Source organism: Schistocerca piceifrons, chromosome 2, assembly GCF_021461385.2.
Source record: "Schistocerca piceifrons isolate TAMUIC-IGC-003096 chromosome 2, iqSchPice1.1, whole genome shotgun sequence".
NCBI lineage: Eukaryota > Metazoa > Arthropoda > Insecta > Orthoptera > Acrididae > Schistocerca > Schistocerca piceifrons.
The window spans coordinates 553,848,655-553,864,923 of NC_060139.1; the positions used below are offsets into that span (position 1 = coordinate 553,848,655).

The following is a 16,269-nucleotide window of genomic DNA, read 5'->3' on the forward strand; positions in this document are numbered from 1 at the left end:
GGCATGAAAAAGGACGTTTCGGAGCTTGTAGCACTGTTATTTTGGCAATCTGCTTCGGTAGTTGGAAGTAGCAAACCTATAGAGTACATTTGTGTAGATAGGTGTGGTGCTGTCTATACAAATATACACTATAGGTTTGCTACTTTTAACTAACGAAGCGAAAGTTGCTTGCCAAAAGAACAATCCTACAAACTCTGAAACATCCTTGTACATGTCAGAAAAAAATGTTCTCCCGTACAACAATTTCACGGGTAAACTGTAAAAAAAAAATTCTTTCACTGAGTTTCGAATTTGGGACCATTAGTATAACAATCTGATGCTCTACCAACTCACCAACTGAGCACTATGGGACTCAACATCTGTGGTCATCAGTCCCCTAGAACTTAGAACTACTTAAACCTAACTAACCTAAGGACATCACACGCAGCCATGCCCGAGGCAGGATTCGAACCTGCGACCGTAGCGGTCACGCGGTTCCAGACTGAAGCGCCTAGAACCGCACGGCCACACCGGCCGGCCTTCTCAAAATATCAGCAGAAATACTTCTTAGAAAAATATCCAGAGCCCTATTCTCTGCTTCATGCAGAATTACTTTATCAGCCTCTTCATTCTTCATTAGTTCATAAATCTGAGAGTTCAGCTCCCTAATTATGTCAGAGAAGGAATGCACTCATTCACCTTCCTTCGGCGAGAGTCCATTGAGTTTCTCCCTAAAAAACGTCGTGATGTTCTTCTTCTGATAGCGCTGTATTAGACCGTTAGGACCGTTAGTCAGTTTCTCAAATGTTTGGTACTCACTGACGGTCCTGTGGTACGTAACATACATTTTCGCTTCATCCGTAAACGTTAATCTAGCCATATCCAAGGACGTTTCTTCAGAAAATTTTGGAAATTTGGTGGAAGATTTTGCGTCACTAACAAAAACAGATACATCCTCGGCTGCTTTCCACGAAAATGACGCTATAAGGCTAGTTGCTGGAGGATGAATAGAATAGCTGAGTACACTCAACACGGTTTTATTTTCATATGAATCAAGGAGTTCACGCCCGTCCAACGGCTTCCCATTGCTCTGTTCTCCTACGCAGTGCATCACTGTCTTTCCTGTGTTATGTTGTAGTTCCTAACAACGCAGCTGTCTGCCTCTTCAAAGCTAGCACCGCTTCATTCTGAGTTGCTGCTCATGTGTCTGGCATTTGGGTAAACTCCATCTGCCGTTACACCAGAAAAGGAGGAGACTACACAAACAGCAGGCACGTAAGAGAAATTAAACTGCACTTAATCTTTATGCCGTATCATAGTCCAACGAGATTCTCTGCGCTGGTGTACTTCGTTATCAACCCTTCAACAATTAATATTAGTAGATGACACAGCTTGAACACATGATACATCATACTGAAATACATTACAGAACGGACACCTCAGTGGCTGCAAGTAAGTTCCCGTGGAACACGGACAATCCTGCAGGTTCCTGTAGTCTACCAAATGACACTTTTAACACACTGCAAGCGTCCTTAGCGCTGAACATGACCAAAAAAATACAGAACGAGAAAACAAACAAGTATCTATCTTTCACCACACAGGCATTGTTACAAACTCTAGCTCATAGCTGTTGATCTCACATGAGAGTTGCGTAGATGGTCGGATGCTGTTCTCCAAGATATGTGAGCGTGGCAGCAGGTTTATATATCTCTACCACTGTCAAACTCTTGATGAAACTAGGTAGAAGGGTCTTACAATCATCTGGGGAGAGCCGGGCGGGATGCGGTGATGAGGGCCTAGCTACGCTCGAGAATGCAAAGAAAACATAATTGAAGATGACATATCTGTTAAGCAGTAATACAGTATTGCTTTCCAAAGCGCCTCACCACAGCTGGGTCAACAGAGCAGCGGAATAGAAGAGAGGCGGTATGTACTTAACTTGGGGTTCCACCAGTGAAGCAAAGCATCCAGTGGCGGCGGTTACGTCACGGGGTGGCCGTCGACCCGTGGACGCCGGCAGCCTCCAGCCCTAAATATCTTTCTTGAAAGTCGTCTCGTTGACTTCAAAGATGTTCACTCAAGAGTCACGCCACCAGGTCATCTGCAACACTCGCTGACTCGCAGTGAATGGTTCTTAGCCCACGTTCAGGAGAAAGGAGCTGGCATCATGGGCGTCGGCCTCAGGAATGGGTGAGCAGCTGCAGAAGCCCTCCAGCCCAAATAGAGGTGACGGACAGCGTCCTGGTCACGCACATCAAGCCTCCAGCAGGCCTGCAGGGTGATGGCGGCCCCTGAGCCCATTATTGTTGCCTCGGAAGTTGGCAGTCCAGCTGGAAGCAGCATCGTTCTCCCACTCTAGCACTGTCAACCTCTTGATGACACCAGATATAGGGGTCCTACAATCATCGGGAGAGTGCCTGGTGGGATGCGATGATGGAGACCTAGATACGCTCGATAACGCCAAGAAAACGTCATTGACAATGACATATCTAGTAAGCAGTAATACAGTATTGTTTTCCAAAGCGCCCAATCACATCTAGGTCAACAGAGGCTCCATAGGGAATCGAAGACAGCTAGGCGTGCTGAGGGTCGACCCCCATAGCCTCCCTCCTCCGTGGATAGATGCAACAAAGTGCTGAGACTAAGCACTGGGCAGTCAGCCATTCGTACTCAGCAATCCAACACTTGTTCAGAATAGTGAAGTATTTGTGTCGGCGCTTCCCATGCGGCCTGTGGCGGTGGGGATAGCAATGACATCATGTATCCTCGGTTTCCCTCACTATTAACGTGAGGTTTGACTTAAATCTCCACATTTCAGAGGCGATTTTCTGCTGGTATAGCATTGGAATATTTACTGTTTCATTGTACCTAGGTGTCCACATAGCCTTGCGCTTTGTCACTAGTATGAGGGTATCTCTCGGTCTGCATGCTTCACTTGCAGACTTGGATGCTCTCTCGTTCTCCCGTGATGTGATATCTTCCAAGTTTGCTGGAAGTCTCTCGGTATTTTTCCCTAGCTGGCAATCTACAGGTCATTGACACAGGCGGCGTGGCGTCCGGGAGCTGCCAAGGTAGAACTTGGACGAATTTTTGGTGTCTTCTGAGGATTCAATCCTGGGGCATAACCGGCTATTATGAAATCAAGTTTGTCTTTCTGTGTCTTTTGTGATTACTCATAGAGTCAGCCCATCCACACGTGTTCCTGCATTTCTCCAGAACCAAAACTGATGTCACATAAGGTCGGCCCCTACCAGGTTTTCCGTTCTTCCTTAAATGATTCGTTTCAGTATTTTACAGCCATTAATTGTTAAAGTGATAGTTACGTAAAATTCACACATGGCAGCACCTGCCTTCCTTGTAAACTAGATTACTACATTCTTTCTGAAGTCTGGGCGTATTTAGCCACTCCCATTTATCTTGCGCACATGGTGGTTCTGGTTTGTCCTGGCTCGCTCTGCCAAGGATCTCAATGTTTCTGAAAGAAGGTGTTGTTTCGACTTAAGATTTTCAGTGCTCTGTTGAATTATATTTACATTATCACACTTTCATACACATCTTCATTTAGTTCCTCTTGTATTTATGTAATATTTCCTTCAAATTCGTTATTATTATGTTGTTCTTCTCCATATTCCTTCCGCCTTTCAGCTTTTCTTCCTTTCCTTGGTACTGGCTATCCGTCTGAGATCTTGATATTCGAACTGCTGCTTCTTTTGTGACAACGTCAGATATCTCTACAGAATAATGAAATACTTTTGTACAGTTTCGTGGTTAATTTTATTCACAGTGTACTGGAAAAATTTTCTGGGAGGAAAACTTCCTGTTCTGAGAAGATGTCGTCCCAGAGTGGTCCCTGGGTCCTCTTTGTCAGCCGAGGGAGAACGGTGAATCTCATTAGGCAGGGTGAAGATCCCCTGGGCACTGAGCAGTTTTCGCTGAAGTAAGGCTGTGGCCTGTGTAATGGGACATGCTCCTCTAGCACTACCTTTCCTCAACATTAGTTGCCGATACTAGTATTATTTTTCGAGCTTTGGATAGGTCAGTATTATCTCAGTTGCTTTTGTGAAAACTTTCACGTAATTTTACACACACTATGTTGAATTTCAAGCTAAAATTTATGAAAAGGAATTACTTTATAAAATATTTTGGTTTCGATGTTATACTCGATAAGTACTAGTTCTGAATGTACAGTTAAAATAAATTTTTAACAAATATTTGAAATTACGAATTACTTGCACACATAAAATTTTTGTTATTAATTACGCAATCCTGTACTGTTTAACATCTTTGTTTTTGGATTCATTGATGAAATAATAATCTAAATTAATAATGTAACGAAAACTAGTAGGAATTCATTTGTTAAGAAAAATTTTTAACCATGTGGAATGTTAATACTTCGGCAGAGCGTCAGAGTCATAAGCGTGCCTCTGATGTGATCGGATCTATTTTTGTATAACAGGTGGGAACAACGCAATTTCGGCTTTGTTAATGTGAAAAATCAAAATACTGTATGATATACTAAAATGTGAGATAGTCAGTGGAAAATATACTAACGTAAAATTCTGCAACAACAATTTTCCAATATATTTAGCTCAAATCAATCCAGAGGACCTGACGTCAGATTTTCAGCTTCAAGAATCAGACACCTAGACAAGAAGATCTGGAGCCATCTCAACATGTCAGGCTACGTAAATTTGAAAGCTTATTGTAATTTTCGCTCCCCTCATCTTCATAAAAGACTTTGGCTATTAATTACTTGGACTGGACATTGTTTAATGTGGACAACAGATGTAGGAAGAAAGGAGGGGAGATATTACACCCGCTTCTTACTTTTTTCGGTGGAGCCGGCTCCTGTGCTAGCTATCCCTGATCGGAAAGCAACGTACCAACACTGCCGTCCTCAGATAATAATTAAGTACGATGTATTTGCCTGTTCTGTTCAGACATCAAAGAACGAGACACCGAGATGCCGCCCAATATCCTTGAGAAAGTACTTTGCTTTCGCTTCAGAAGTGGGTGTATCTAATCGAAATGAATCGCCCCATCATCGTGCTTGGAGGGTAGAATCCGATGAGCCAATGAGACACCCATCCATCCTGTTACCAACCTCTTATTGGTTAGGTGCGTTCTGTACGCCAAGAATGGGAAGTTTCTGCAACATTCCCCCATTTTCTCATGAAGTAGTCGAATCTCTTGTCCACCATACTAGCAATAGCATTGACCCGTCCATTCCATACAGATACTTCTTTTTAAAGTAGACAATTTTCGAGGGAGATCTATGGATCTATGTTTCGTGATCAGTGAATCGTCACCCTTTCACCATGCGGGTCACTTGTCTTCCGTTCGCAATTCGGTGGTGATCCGCTCACTGTTGGCTGGATTTGGGGAAATGAAAGTGTTATAATTGTGGCAGCACGATCCATATTCACAGCAGCCCATTTTTTTCTTACTTTGCAACGCAACTTGTGTAGTTACTTTGCATGGTTATCTTTGATTTCACGAGCTGCCCAGATGAGCAATCTTGTTATGCTTTCCCCATTATGTTTTGCAAACAAATTGGCACTTCCCCATAGTCTTAGCACAGTTTCGTAATTTAATTTGTGTTTTATAGAACATTGTTTTCTGTCTTTTGTTATTGTGGTTTTTGTTGGTCACTAGAGCAAATAAATATCTGTTAATCTCAGTCTTGAGTTATACTGTAAAATACTTTCCCTTAACCTATAAGCTTTCCAGGGTTATGTTACCCACTAATAATAAACATAAGCTGGTGCACGCCTAACTTTGTTGATCTCACAGTGTAGGCATTATCGTTGTGCGCAGTGGTCAAACTCACTGGTGCGTTATAACAAAAATTCCGAGAAAACAACGAGCATTACATTCGCTCGCCTTGTATGATCAAAAATTTCTTTTATGATGAGCACTGCACTTACTCTTCTCGACTCTGATCCAGAATATGGACTAAGCTTTCACTCTTTTATCCAAAATCTCTTAATTTTCTCATGGACAGCAAGTATCCTTTCCATAGTTTTGCATACTTCCACATCCTTGCGTTCTTCGTCTGGCCATTCCTGCTTTGACATTTCCCACTTCCTGTCAGTCTCATTGTTTAGACTAGGTATTCCCTTTTGTCTGCATCATTTGCTGAATTTTTATTTCTCCTTTCGTTAATGAAATTAAATATCTTTTTACCTGCCTCATCCTCTATTATCTTCACTATTTCACCTCTCACAGATACTCATTCGTCCTTATTGTATTCCTTATCCCCGTTCCGGTCAAACTTTGCCTACTGCTCCGTTTGAAAGTGTAAACGAACACTGGTTCTTTCAACTTATGAAGGCGTCAGCTCTAATTTCCTACCTTTCTGTAATATGTTCAGTTCAGATGCGAAGTTTATAAGCAAAAAAATAAGGCCGCAGTAAAGATCTGATCCCGCTTCTAATTAATTCGGCATGTTTTCATTTAATGTAGACCATATTTCATTACACGCCACGACTTAAGAATATACATTATCTATAAAACAGGACAGCACTCATCTTTATGGTTATTTTCCCGTTTTGAAGTAATTAGGACCAAATATTTCAATCGACAAGCTAGCCAATGCTTCTTACCGAGTCAGACTATAGTAACATGTGATTAAAGTAAAAGAAAAATGGCGTAAATGCATCATTGTGCTAAAAATGGTTCAAATGGCTCTGAGCACTATGCGACTTAACTTCTGACGTCATCAGTCGCCTATAACCCAGAACTAATTAAACCTAACTAACCTAAGGACATGACACACATCCATGCCCGAGGCAGGATTCGAACCTGCGACCGTAGCGGTCACGCGGTGCCAGACTGAAGCGCCTAGAACCGCACGGCCACACCGGCCGGCCATTGTGCTAAAGGCAACATGAATGCATTACTCAATGAAATACACGACTCAAATAACGATGTGGCTACAAACGTCAGTAACTCACAAATAAATTGTAATAGTTGACGAACTACTTCAGCATACATGAATTTTAAGACCTCAAGATGGGCGAACTCCTGAAACATGTTACGGCGAAAGGCAATGCAAATAAATTTCTACTTGTATTCCTTGAATGGATTCAGAATTGAAAAGTTAAGGTAACTCCGTATTCTGACACACACTGTGACCGACGTCGCTAACGTGGGTTTGTGCTGTGTTGCTTGACTTGGAAACAGAAGATTTAAATCCTGGTTGCAAGAAACATGTCAGCGCCAGGACCTGACCGACAGTGGCAGAAACTGTAGTGAGGTACTGTTCCTAACCACTAATTTCTAGAGGAAACATCGTGCGTACAGTTCCTAATTTGTGGGTAGTATCTTTTTGAGGAAATTTATGTTGATATGGTAATACGTCTTTCGAATGATCAATTTCGTGTCCTCCTTATAAGTAGGCAACATGCGGCCATCAGCTTTCTTTGTTTAAGTCCCATCATCATAATTGCTATCGACAGCTCGAAGCTACACACGCGTACACACACACACACACACACACACACACACACACACACACACACACACAGAGAGAGAGAGAGAGAGAACAGATTGCGATCGCGGTACGTGATATGCAAGTTGTCTGGTTAGAGTCTGTTGAACGTCATTTACACCAAATTCTCAATCTCTCTCTCTCTCTTCATCTTCCTCTCTCTGATTATTTATGTCTTTCACTTTGCCTCTCTCTCTTTCTGACATACACAAACAAACACACACACACACACACACACACACACACTATATTCTAGGAGATTGCTACTCGTAATGAACCGTTATTAGTTGATTAATTAAACTTCGGGCAAATCACATAAGATTAGCTATTAATCACAAGTAAAACAACACACTTCGAAGAGCATTGCTCACCCTCAGATTTAGTATACAAGAGACGTCGCATAAAAAAAATGTCATGAGGATGAGGAGGGAGAAGGGCGGTGGGCAATGGTAACTGTCTGTCGGTACGAAGGCAGCTGGGAAGAGAAGATATTCAGACAGTTGCACCAATACATTTGATCAACTGTCAGAGCTTAGTGGAGAGAAGCCACATGTAGCAGACCTCATTCTTCATAAGGACGGGGAGTATGATGTAGGTATTGACCTGGAAAAGATAGCTACTCAAACTAGTGGCTCAATTTTTCAGCGTCATGATCGGCCATCGCAGTGGTGCCAGATGAGTCTGTCAATACGGCGGGTTTCAGTGGTGACGGTCTGCACTTCAGCAGGTATGGAAGAAGAGTTTGGCCAAGGTTATAGGCGATAGTGTAGTGGGCGGGGGTGGGATCGCCCATGGGGAAATTCCTGTAGTGGTTGGTATTATTGCTGCGGCTTCTTTAGACTGCAGTCAACTGATAAGTATCCCTTCTTAAAGGAAGTCTCGCCAACCAAGGATCCACCTTCAAAGAAAGTCAGTTATCCAAGTAATGAAGGAATTAGCATATTTCATCAAAATATAAGACTTATTGAAGTTAGTGAACTGCTTATAGATGTGGACTCTGAGATTATTGGTATATCTAAGTGCCACTTAAATAATGTGACAGTTAAGAGGCTTCCTTTACCAGGAAACAGATTAGCTGGCTATTTTTGAAATAGTTCTTTTCAGCGTGGGGAGTGACCATGTACGTAAAAAACAGTGTTCCATTTGAGTCCATACATGTATCAAAGCACTGCACTGAACAGGTTTGTTGTGCAGGGGCAGTTGAAGTTAGTGAAATTAAAGTTCTAATTGTTATTTACAGGTTCCTTAACTCTGGCTTCAGATCACTTCTCTTTAAGTTAGAGAGAGTTCTTGGTTCACTTTATACAAAGTACCAAAAGTTAGTTGTATATGGTGACTTCAGCATTAATTTTGTAAGTCAATTATTCAAAATGACAGTCACAATCGCAGTATTTATTTTGTCGCCAACCGGTTTCAACCCGCCATGGGGTCATCTTCAGGGCAATTTACACCATTTGGTCGCTCGCTGGAGTCGTCACCCTGCCTGTGCACGGTTGGTAGTGATAGTTACCAACCGTGCACAGGCAGGGTGACGGCTCCAGCGAGCGACAAAATGGTGTAAATTGCCCTGAAGATGACCCCATGGCGGGTTGAAACCGGTTGGTGGCAAAATAAATAATCCGATTGTGACTATCATTTTGAATAATTGATTATAAGAAAATTAATCGCTGTTTATCTCCATACAACTATGCTGTCTCAAAATTTAATTTTGTATGTGATTGTGCAGGAAAAGGGATACTGAAAGATCTCCTAAATTCATTGGACACGATGCAGACAGTATTTTTTCCAACCAGAGTGAAGGGGAACAGTAGAGAAATCAAGGCAATACTTTAATTCATTCTTCTTTACTAGACAGCAAACTCTCGTGGAAAGCCCACTTTCAGGATCTTGTTCAAAAACTTAAAGCTGCCATTGTTACTATTAGAACAGTATCTGAGATATGAGATAGTTCGACATGAAAAGTACCATGCTTCTTTTTTTATTTGCTTATGACGTATAACATTACATTTTGGAATAACTCTTCCCATTCTCAGAGGGTATTTTTGACTCAGGAAAGGGCGATTCGAGCAATAAGTCGTGTTACGTACGCCAACCTCTTGCTGACCCCTGTTCATTTGTCTGGATATTCTCATGTCTCTCAGTATGCATATTTTTTTATTGTCGTTTCTTGTTGACAATATCAGCTTATTCCCAATTAGCAGTTTTAACTCAGTTAACGCTATGCAGAAATCCAATCTGCATTTGGATCGAAGTTCCTTGATTCTCGCGCAGAAAGGCGTGCAGTGTTTTGCTGCATCCAATTTCAATAAGCTACCCCAATATTAGCAGTAATCCACGTGCTTTCAGATCCAACCTGAAGAGTTTACTCATGTCTCATTCCTTTTATTCTGTTGAGGAGTTACTTAAATAAATAAGATGATTCCTGCGTTTTAATGTTTAGTACGCTTACATAAACTTATAGCTTGACGTCTTTTTAGGATTCATAAATATTTTATTTTATATGTTATTACTTTTCTGTTGCAAGTTCATGACTGAAACATTCCATAACGATGGAGATTTTTTCCTGAATTTGTCTTACGAAACTAGATGTGTAAAATAAATAATAAATAAAAAGTCATCAAATATGTGTAGTGGAGAGTCTGCATCTTGATTGCACTGCCGACTCGCAACTTTGCTATGTCGGGATGCTGATCTACGGGATCGCAAAAACACACCGTAGGCCCCGTGACAAGGGAACCGTGTGGTGGATAAAGCGAAAGGGCGCTGTGTATGAAGATAGAGGCTGATGGATCCGGTGGAGCCGGTCGCCATGACAAAGAAAGACCCGAGGATGAGAAGTAACTTCTCGAAAAACGTCGTTTGTTACGCGATTTACCGCCAGGTATATGATGTTGAGCCATACCTCTGTTTTCCATTTATAAGTCAGCAGTTATACTGAAAGTTCACTGAGGTGATAAGTCATGAGATAGCGATATGCCTATATGAAGATGGCGGTTGCATCGCGTGCAAGAGGTATAAAGGGCAGTTTACTGGCAAAGCTATCATTTGTACTCAGATAATTCATGTGAAAACGTTTCCGACGTGATTATGGCCGCACGACGGAAATTAATAGACTTTGAACGCGTACTGGTTGGGGACCTAGACGCATGGAACATTCCACTTCAGAAATCGTTAGGATATTCAATATTCCGAGATCCATAGTGCATCCGTTTCGAGAATACTCCGTTTCAGACATTACCTTTCACAACGGACAACGCAACAAGTGACGGCCATCATTTAATGACCAAGAGCAGCAGCGTTTGACTAGAGATCTCAGTAACAGAGAATCAGCATTGCGTAAAGTAACCGCTGAAGTTAATGTTGGACGCACGACGAACGCATCCGTTTGTACAAAATGGGGGAAACTTGACGTTAATGGGGTATGACAGCAGGCGACCGACGCAAGTGCCTTTGCCAACAGCACGACATCGCTTGGAGCGCCACTCCTGTGTTAGTGACAATATCGATTGGACCTTAGTGGTTTGGAAAACCGTGGACTGGTAGGTGAGTCGCGATTGCCGTTGATATGAGCTGATTGTAGTGATCGAGGTGGCGCAGACCCCTGGCCGCGTTCGGTCGGCGCGCAGTCGCAGTACGAGTCACACAGGTAGGCACTGTGCAAGGTAATGGTAGCACATAATTGTGTGGGTTGTGTTTACATGGAAAGGACTGGGTCCTCTGGTCCAACCAAAACAATCATTGACTGGAAACGGTTGTGTTCGGCTAGCCGGATACGATTTGTGGCCATTCATGGACTTAGTGGTCCCAAAGAACAATGGAATTTTTATGGATTACAAAGCGCATGTCACTAGGCCATAATCGTTTGTGATTAGTTTGAAGAACACTTTGGAAAATAAGAGTGTATGATTGGGCTACCCATGGAACATTTATAGGATATAATCGAGAGGTCATTTCGAGTACAAAATCCTACACTGGCAACAGTTTGCAACTACTGATGGCTCAGAAAATCTTAAGGCACTTCCAGCGACTTGTTGAGTCGACGCCACTTCGAGCTGCTGCACTACTTCAGGCAGTAGGAGGTCCGACAAGATATTGGGAAGTATCCCATGATTTGTTTCAGCTTAGTGTAAAATGCTACCACGACAGATCCTCTAGCGAGCGGGCGCAGCGCGTGGTGCGTTCATGCAGTGCTTGTGTGGGTAGACAGGTGTAGAGGGTACATACCGTGCCTCTGCAGGTAGCTGTGCTGGCAGCCCGCCTCGTCGGCGCACCCCTGGCCGCGTTCGGTCGGCGCGCAGTCGCAGTACGAGTCACACAGGTTGGCGCGACGGATGCAGCGACCGTTCGGACAGCGGAACTTGTCGGCGCCGTCACAGGCTGTACCTGCAACCATCGCCACGACCGCCTCACCGCACCGTCTCCTCTTCATTTAACGGCGATGTCAACAACATCGGCTAAGACAATTAGCCATTACAATAATATGACTTAGGCGCTCAGTGAATGGAGAATTACGAACTCCATTCCAATGTGACTGTGAGACGCCAGTAGCGAATGAAGACGTTAGTATAATAAGCCACCTAAAGATTAGAAAAGTTGACCTTCCACTGTACGAACTGGAAGTCAATACGCTGACTGATTTATTTCATTTGTGGTTCGTAATTTTACTATCAGCGCATCACCTTGTGCCAGGTGCCCCTAACATTCTATAATGACAACGATAACTAACTTAACATGTGTGCACATATTTACCACTCACAAGGCATTATTTGTTTAATATTGACTCACATCACTGTTGTGTCCTCAGTCTTCACATCAACTACTGTCCGTAAAAGACACCTACGGTTCTTTCCAAAAACTGTGCACAGTCGAGTACTGACAAAAAATTGTAACCGTCAAATATTTGAAACAGAATGCACACTAGAAAAAAAGGTGATGAAACGTCAGATTCTCCACAGGTATAAAGAAGGCTGTTAATATGTGACATCTCTATTAGGAAATGGCTAACACAGTGCATAGTACATGGTGCATGGCACACGGGGCAGGTCCGAGTTGCAGGTTACTATCTAGCCTTTCCCAGCGCAAAGATATTTGATTTTTCTTTGTCTGATCCAATTTAAAAGCTTAAACTACTATCACAATCTAGTCATTAGGAGCGATAATGTAATGTCAGAACGTGTAACACGGTAGCTGTTATTTGTCTTTAGGCAAAGTAACTCGTAGTGCACAAATTACTCAAACTATAAGCGTCCTGTACTTGATAATGGGAGCACTAGCGACTTCCAACCGACTGTATATATAATTTCAAATCCTTTAGAAACTCTGTTTCGCTGATAACCCCACAAAATAATGAAAAAAAGTATGACTAACTGCACTCTTGCTTCCATGCGCTAAAACTGCTGCACCTGGCATGACATTTCAATTCGTTACTTCTTTACAATTAACTCTATTCGCAAAACCTTTTGCAGACAGCATTTACATTATTGAATGTATCTGTAAAACTGTATTGTTGTACGGCATATAGTTCGGGAAACATGATGTTTTGTGCATGGAAATTCTGTTCTTCAAGGAATTTGGACGGAGGTTAACTGAAATGAGCTTTACTTTTTATCTTTTCTAGTAGCTACAATATCATTCGGAAACCAGGTGACATTCTTCATAAGACTTTTATTAGCAGTTTTATTCTTCCTGAGGAACACTAGTGGTCAGTTTTTATGTGTCCTCAGCACCGGGTGAAGAGCTATATTCCCGCCCTTTTCGTGTACAATTCATAATCAGAGATATGGTATACGGTCTATACGGTAGGTGTTTACGCGGCGTGAAAATCGACATATCTCGAAAACGTAGTTAATTACAGCTGTGAAGTCCACTATTCCTCATTCTATCAACATCTGGAGTAGGTGTCGTAAAATCTGCAATAAACGGGCCAGTCTCTGCTCTGCGTACATAAAATCATCCGACCCACGGCGTGCGTTTGATGCCTCCGACATATAGTTTGCTGAGGAACTGCATATCTTAAAGTAGCTGCATCGTTACCGAAGAATTAACTTGCATTTTTTAATAATATGCACTCAGACTAAAAAAGAAGACACTCCACGGAGGAACTATCCTAATGATTGGAAACCGGAAGACGGGATGTACAAGTACAGACGAACAAATCATTCCAGTTTCAGAGAAACTAGATGATTTATTCAAGAGAGAGAGAGTCACAAATTGACCAAATCAATGATGCGTTGCTCTACCTCAGGCCCTTAGGCGAGAAGTTATTTGACTTGCCATTCATTCATAGATTTGGCGGAAACGTTGTTGAGGTGTACCGTGCCACATTCTGCCCAATTGGCCTTGCTCGTAACGGTAAACTTTTGCAAGCAATAAGCAGAAACTCTTGTCGCGTGTGGGAGGGTATTATCTTGTTGAAATGTAAGCCCAGAGAGGCTTGTCATGAACGGCAACAAAAAGGGGTGTGGAATACCGTCGACGAATTTTCTGTCATATGAAATGGCACGCCGCACCATCATTCTTGGTTCTCAGGCCATATGGCGAGCGAAAGTGAGGTTGGTATGCCACTGCTGCTCCAGATACGTCTTCGCTGGTCATTGTGTCTCATTTTGAAGCGGGTCACAGCACTGGCGACAGTTCTACCCCAGTCACTGAGATTCCAGCCTGGCGACGCGTCTGGAGGCGCCCCGTATAGCTGACTGTCGCCACCCAAACTGCCCGACGTCCAGGAGTTTGTACTGCTTGTTTCCGTGCTTGCCAAAGCCTACCGTGGCCAGCAAGGTCGCCGGACCCCTCCCCAATTCAGATCGTTTGGAGCAACAAAGCCAGGGACCTCAAACCAACTCTCGATTTTGTCGATCTAACGCGCCAGTTGGACAGAACTTGGCAAGATACCCCTCAGGAGGACATCGAACAATTCTGTCACTCAGTGCCAAGCCGAATAAGTGTCTGCATAAAGGCTATATGTGCACAAACGCGTTACTGACTTGCTCAGTTCTAGAAGCTCTTTCTCTTGAATAAATCATCCAGTTTTTCTGAAATTGTAATCACTTGTTTGTCTGTACATGAATATCAGATTTACCGATTTCCACCCCATTCGGACCATTCGGATAATTCCTTCATGGTACGTCGTCTTTTCTTTCATTTTCCTTTTCTTTTGTCTTAAAATGTATCATTACGATATCGACTTACCAGTTCAGCATCAAATGATTTTAATCCGTTACCTGCGAGCTCGTCAAATGCCAAAGTGTGACTCGGCAACGTAAAAACGATATTTGATGACGAGCTGGTAACATGAAACTGGTAATGATAACATTTTTCTAGCCTGAAGCTGATATATTCAACAAAATACCTCTATTAGGTGGTCCCTGTGTCTCCCTAAGGCAGTACGTGTAGTCTGTTTAAAATTTTCTTATAGATATGTGGTTATACGTCCTCACAGAGACAGCCCCTAAGAAACTGCCATAGGCTTTGTTGCTTGATCACTGTGCCGGATGCAGCGGAATGAGAAGACTTTGGTTCACATGAGAGCAACCGACAGGGAGCACAACATCCGTGTTAACAAGTTCTGTGATCTTCAGTAGAGGCACTGGAGTGACTGGTTAGAATCCCTATCGTATCCCCGTAACAGTTGAAACATCACCAATAACCGCTCCCGCGTGCAGAGGTCGTGCACCGTTGTATCTCATCATTGAACATCACAACCATCTACCATTCCACATGCAGTGCTGGGTACAGGCCCCCTTCCAGACTACTGTGTGTCCCATTGCGTTCAGGTAGATGGATGCATTTTTCTCCTGTATGCTTTCATCATATTCCTTCCTAGCACTGGGTTACCGCCTCGGTCTTTCCTTATCCTTAGATTTCAACAAATTCTTTATCCCATCCATCATACACTCGAAAACTTTCATGTCTACCCGACCTCAGTTTAATTTTAATTATAGTCACCCTCTACAATCACTAATCTGAGCCAATTCTGTTAATTCGTCTAGTCCATTAATTACCAACATAGATCTCCAGTTTATAGCTAAATGAGCCTCTGATTTTGAATTTATTCTCACTGCTATAAATCAAAACTTGTAATACACACTGTTTCTAAATCTTCCGTTTCACACACAGCTATCTTTAGTTTTGAAAACTTCATGGAAGGAGTATCAGTAAGACAGTTGTATGTGAGAATGAGCATAAATGTTGAAACGCGCTGAACGTAAAGAAACTACAAGAGCGTTTTATAGAAACACTTATGAGTTCATAGGGTAAATCAAATAAGTAAAAATTGCCTTCATTAGATAAATTACATAAGATACAATTAAACTACCTTCCTTAGTATCAAAAAGTGACGTGAATCGTCCACCTTTTAGATATTCCATGAGGCGAATGCTATGAGAGGAAAACAGGGAGGTCAGTAGTGTTAATGAGGTAGAGGAAGACTATATGCTTCAAAACTAGCAATTTTCATTGCTCGCGTTTATGTTATTTTGTATTTACCCTTTCGAAAGTTGAAAGAGGCCTCCCCATGAGTGACCACGACTTTATAATCTAGGCAGCTGACTCCCACAGAGATGAACTCAGAGATTTCGATGCTCTAAACGCATTAAAGACACGACACAACGTAAGGAAAGCCGACTGCACCCACCTGAGCAGTATTTTCCAATGCCCGAACCCGGCGGAAGTAGATGACAAAGACTGTACAATAGCTCAATAACTCGTGACCGCAATACAAGAGGTACAATAACAGTCATAAGACAATTGGGCTGGAATTGGGGCTGGAATTCGCAAGTGCCATGGAACGAGTATCTCCA

General features: G+C 42.6%; 1 protein-coding gene across 1 annotated transcript in view; it reads right to left on the bottom strand.

Annotated features, from left to right (window-relative positions):
- LOC124775580 (G-protein coupled receptor GRL101-like) overlaps window positions 1-16,269 on the bottom strand; it is a 373,429-nt gene that overhangs the window by 248,712 nt on the left and 108,448 nt on the right. Inside the window, exon 6 of the mRNA XM_047250411.1 lies at window positions 11,696-11,854. Within this exon, the coding sequence (XP_047106367.1) occupies window positions 11,696-11,854 (159 nt within the window). The remainder of the gene's footprint in view (window positions 1-11,695; window positions 11,855-16,269) is intronic.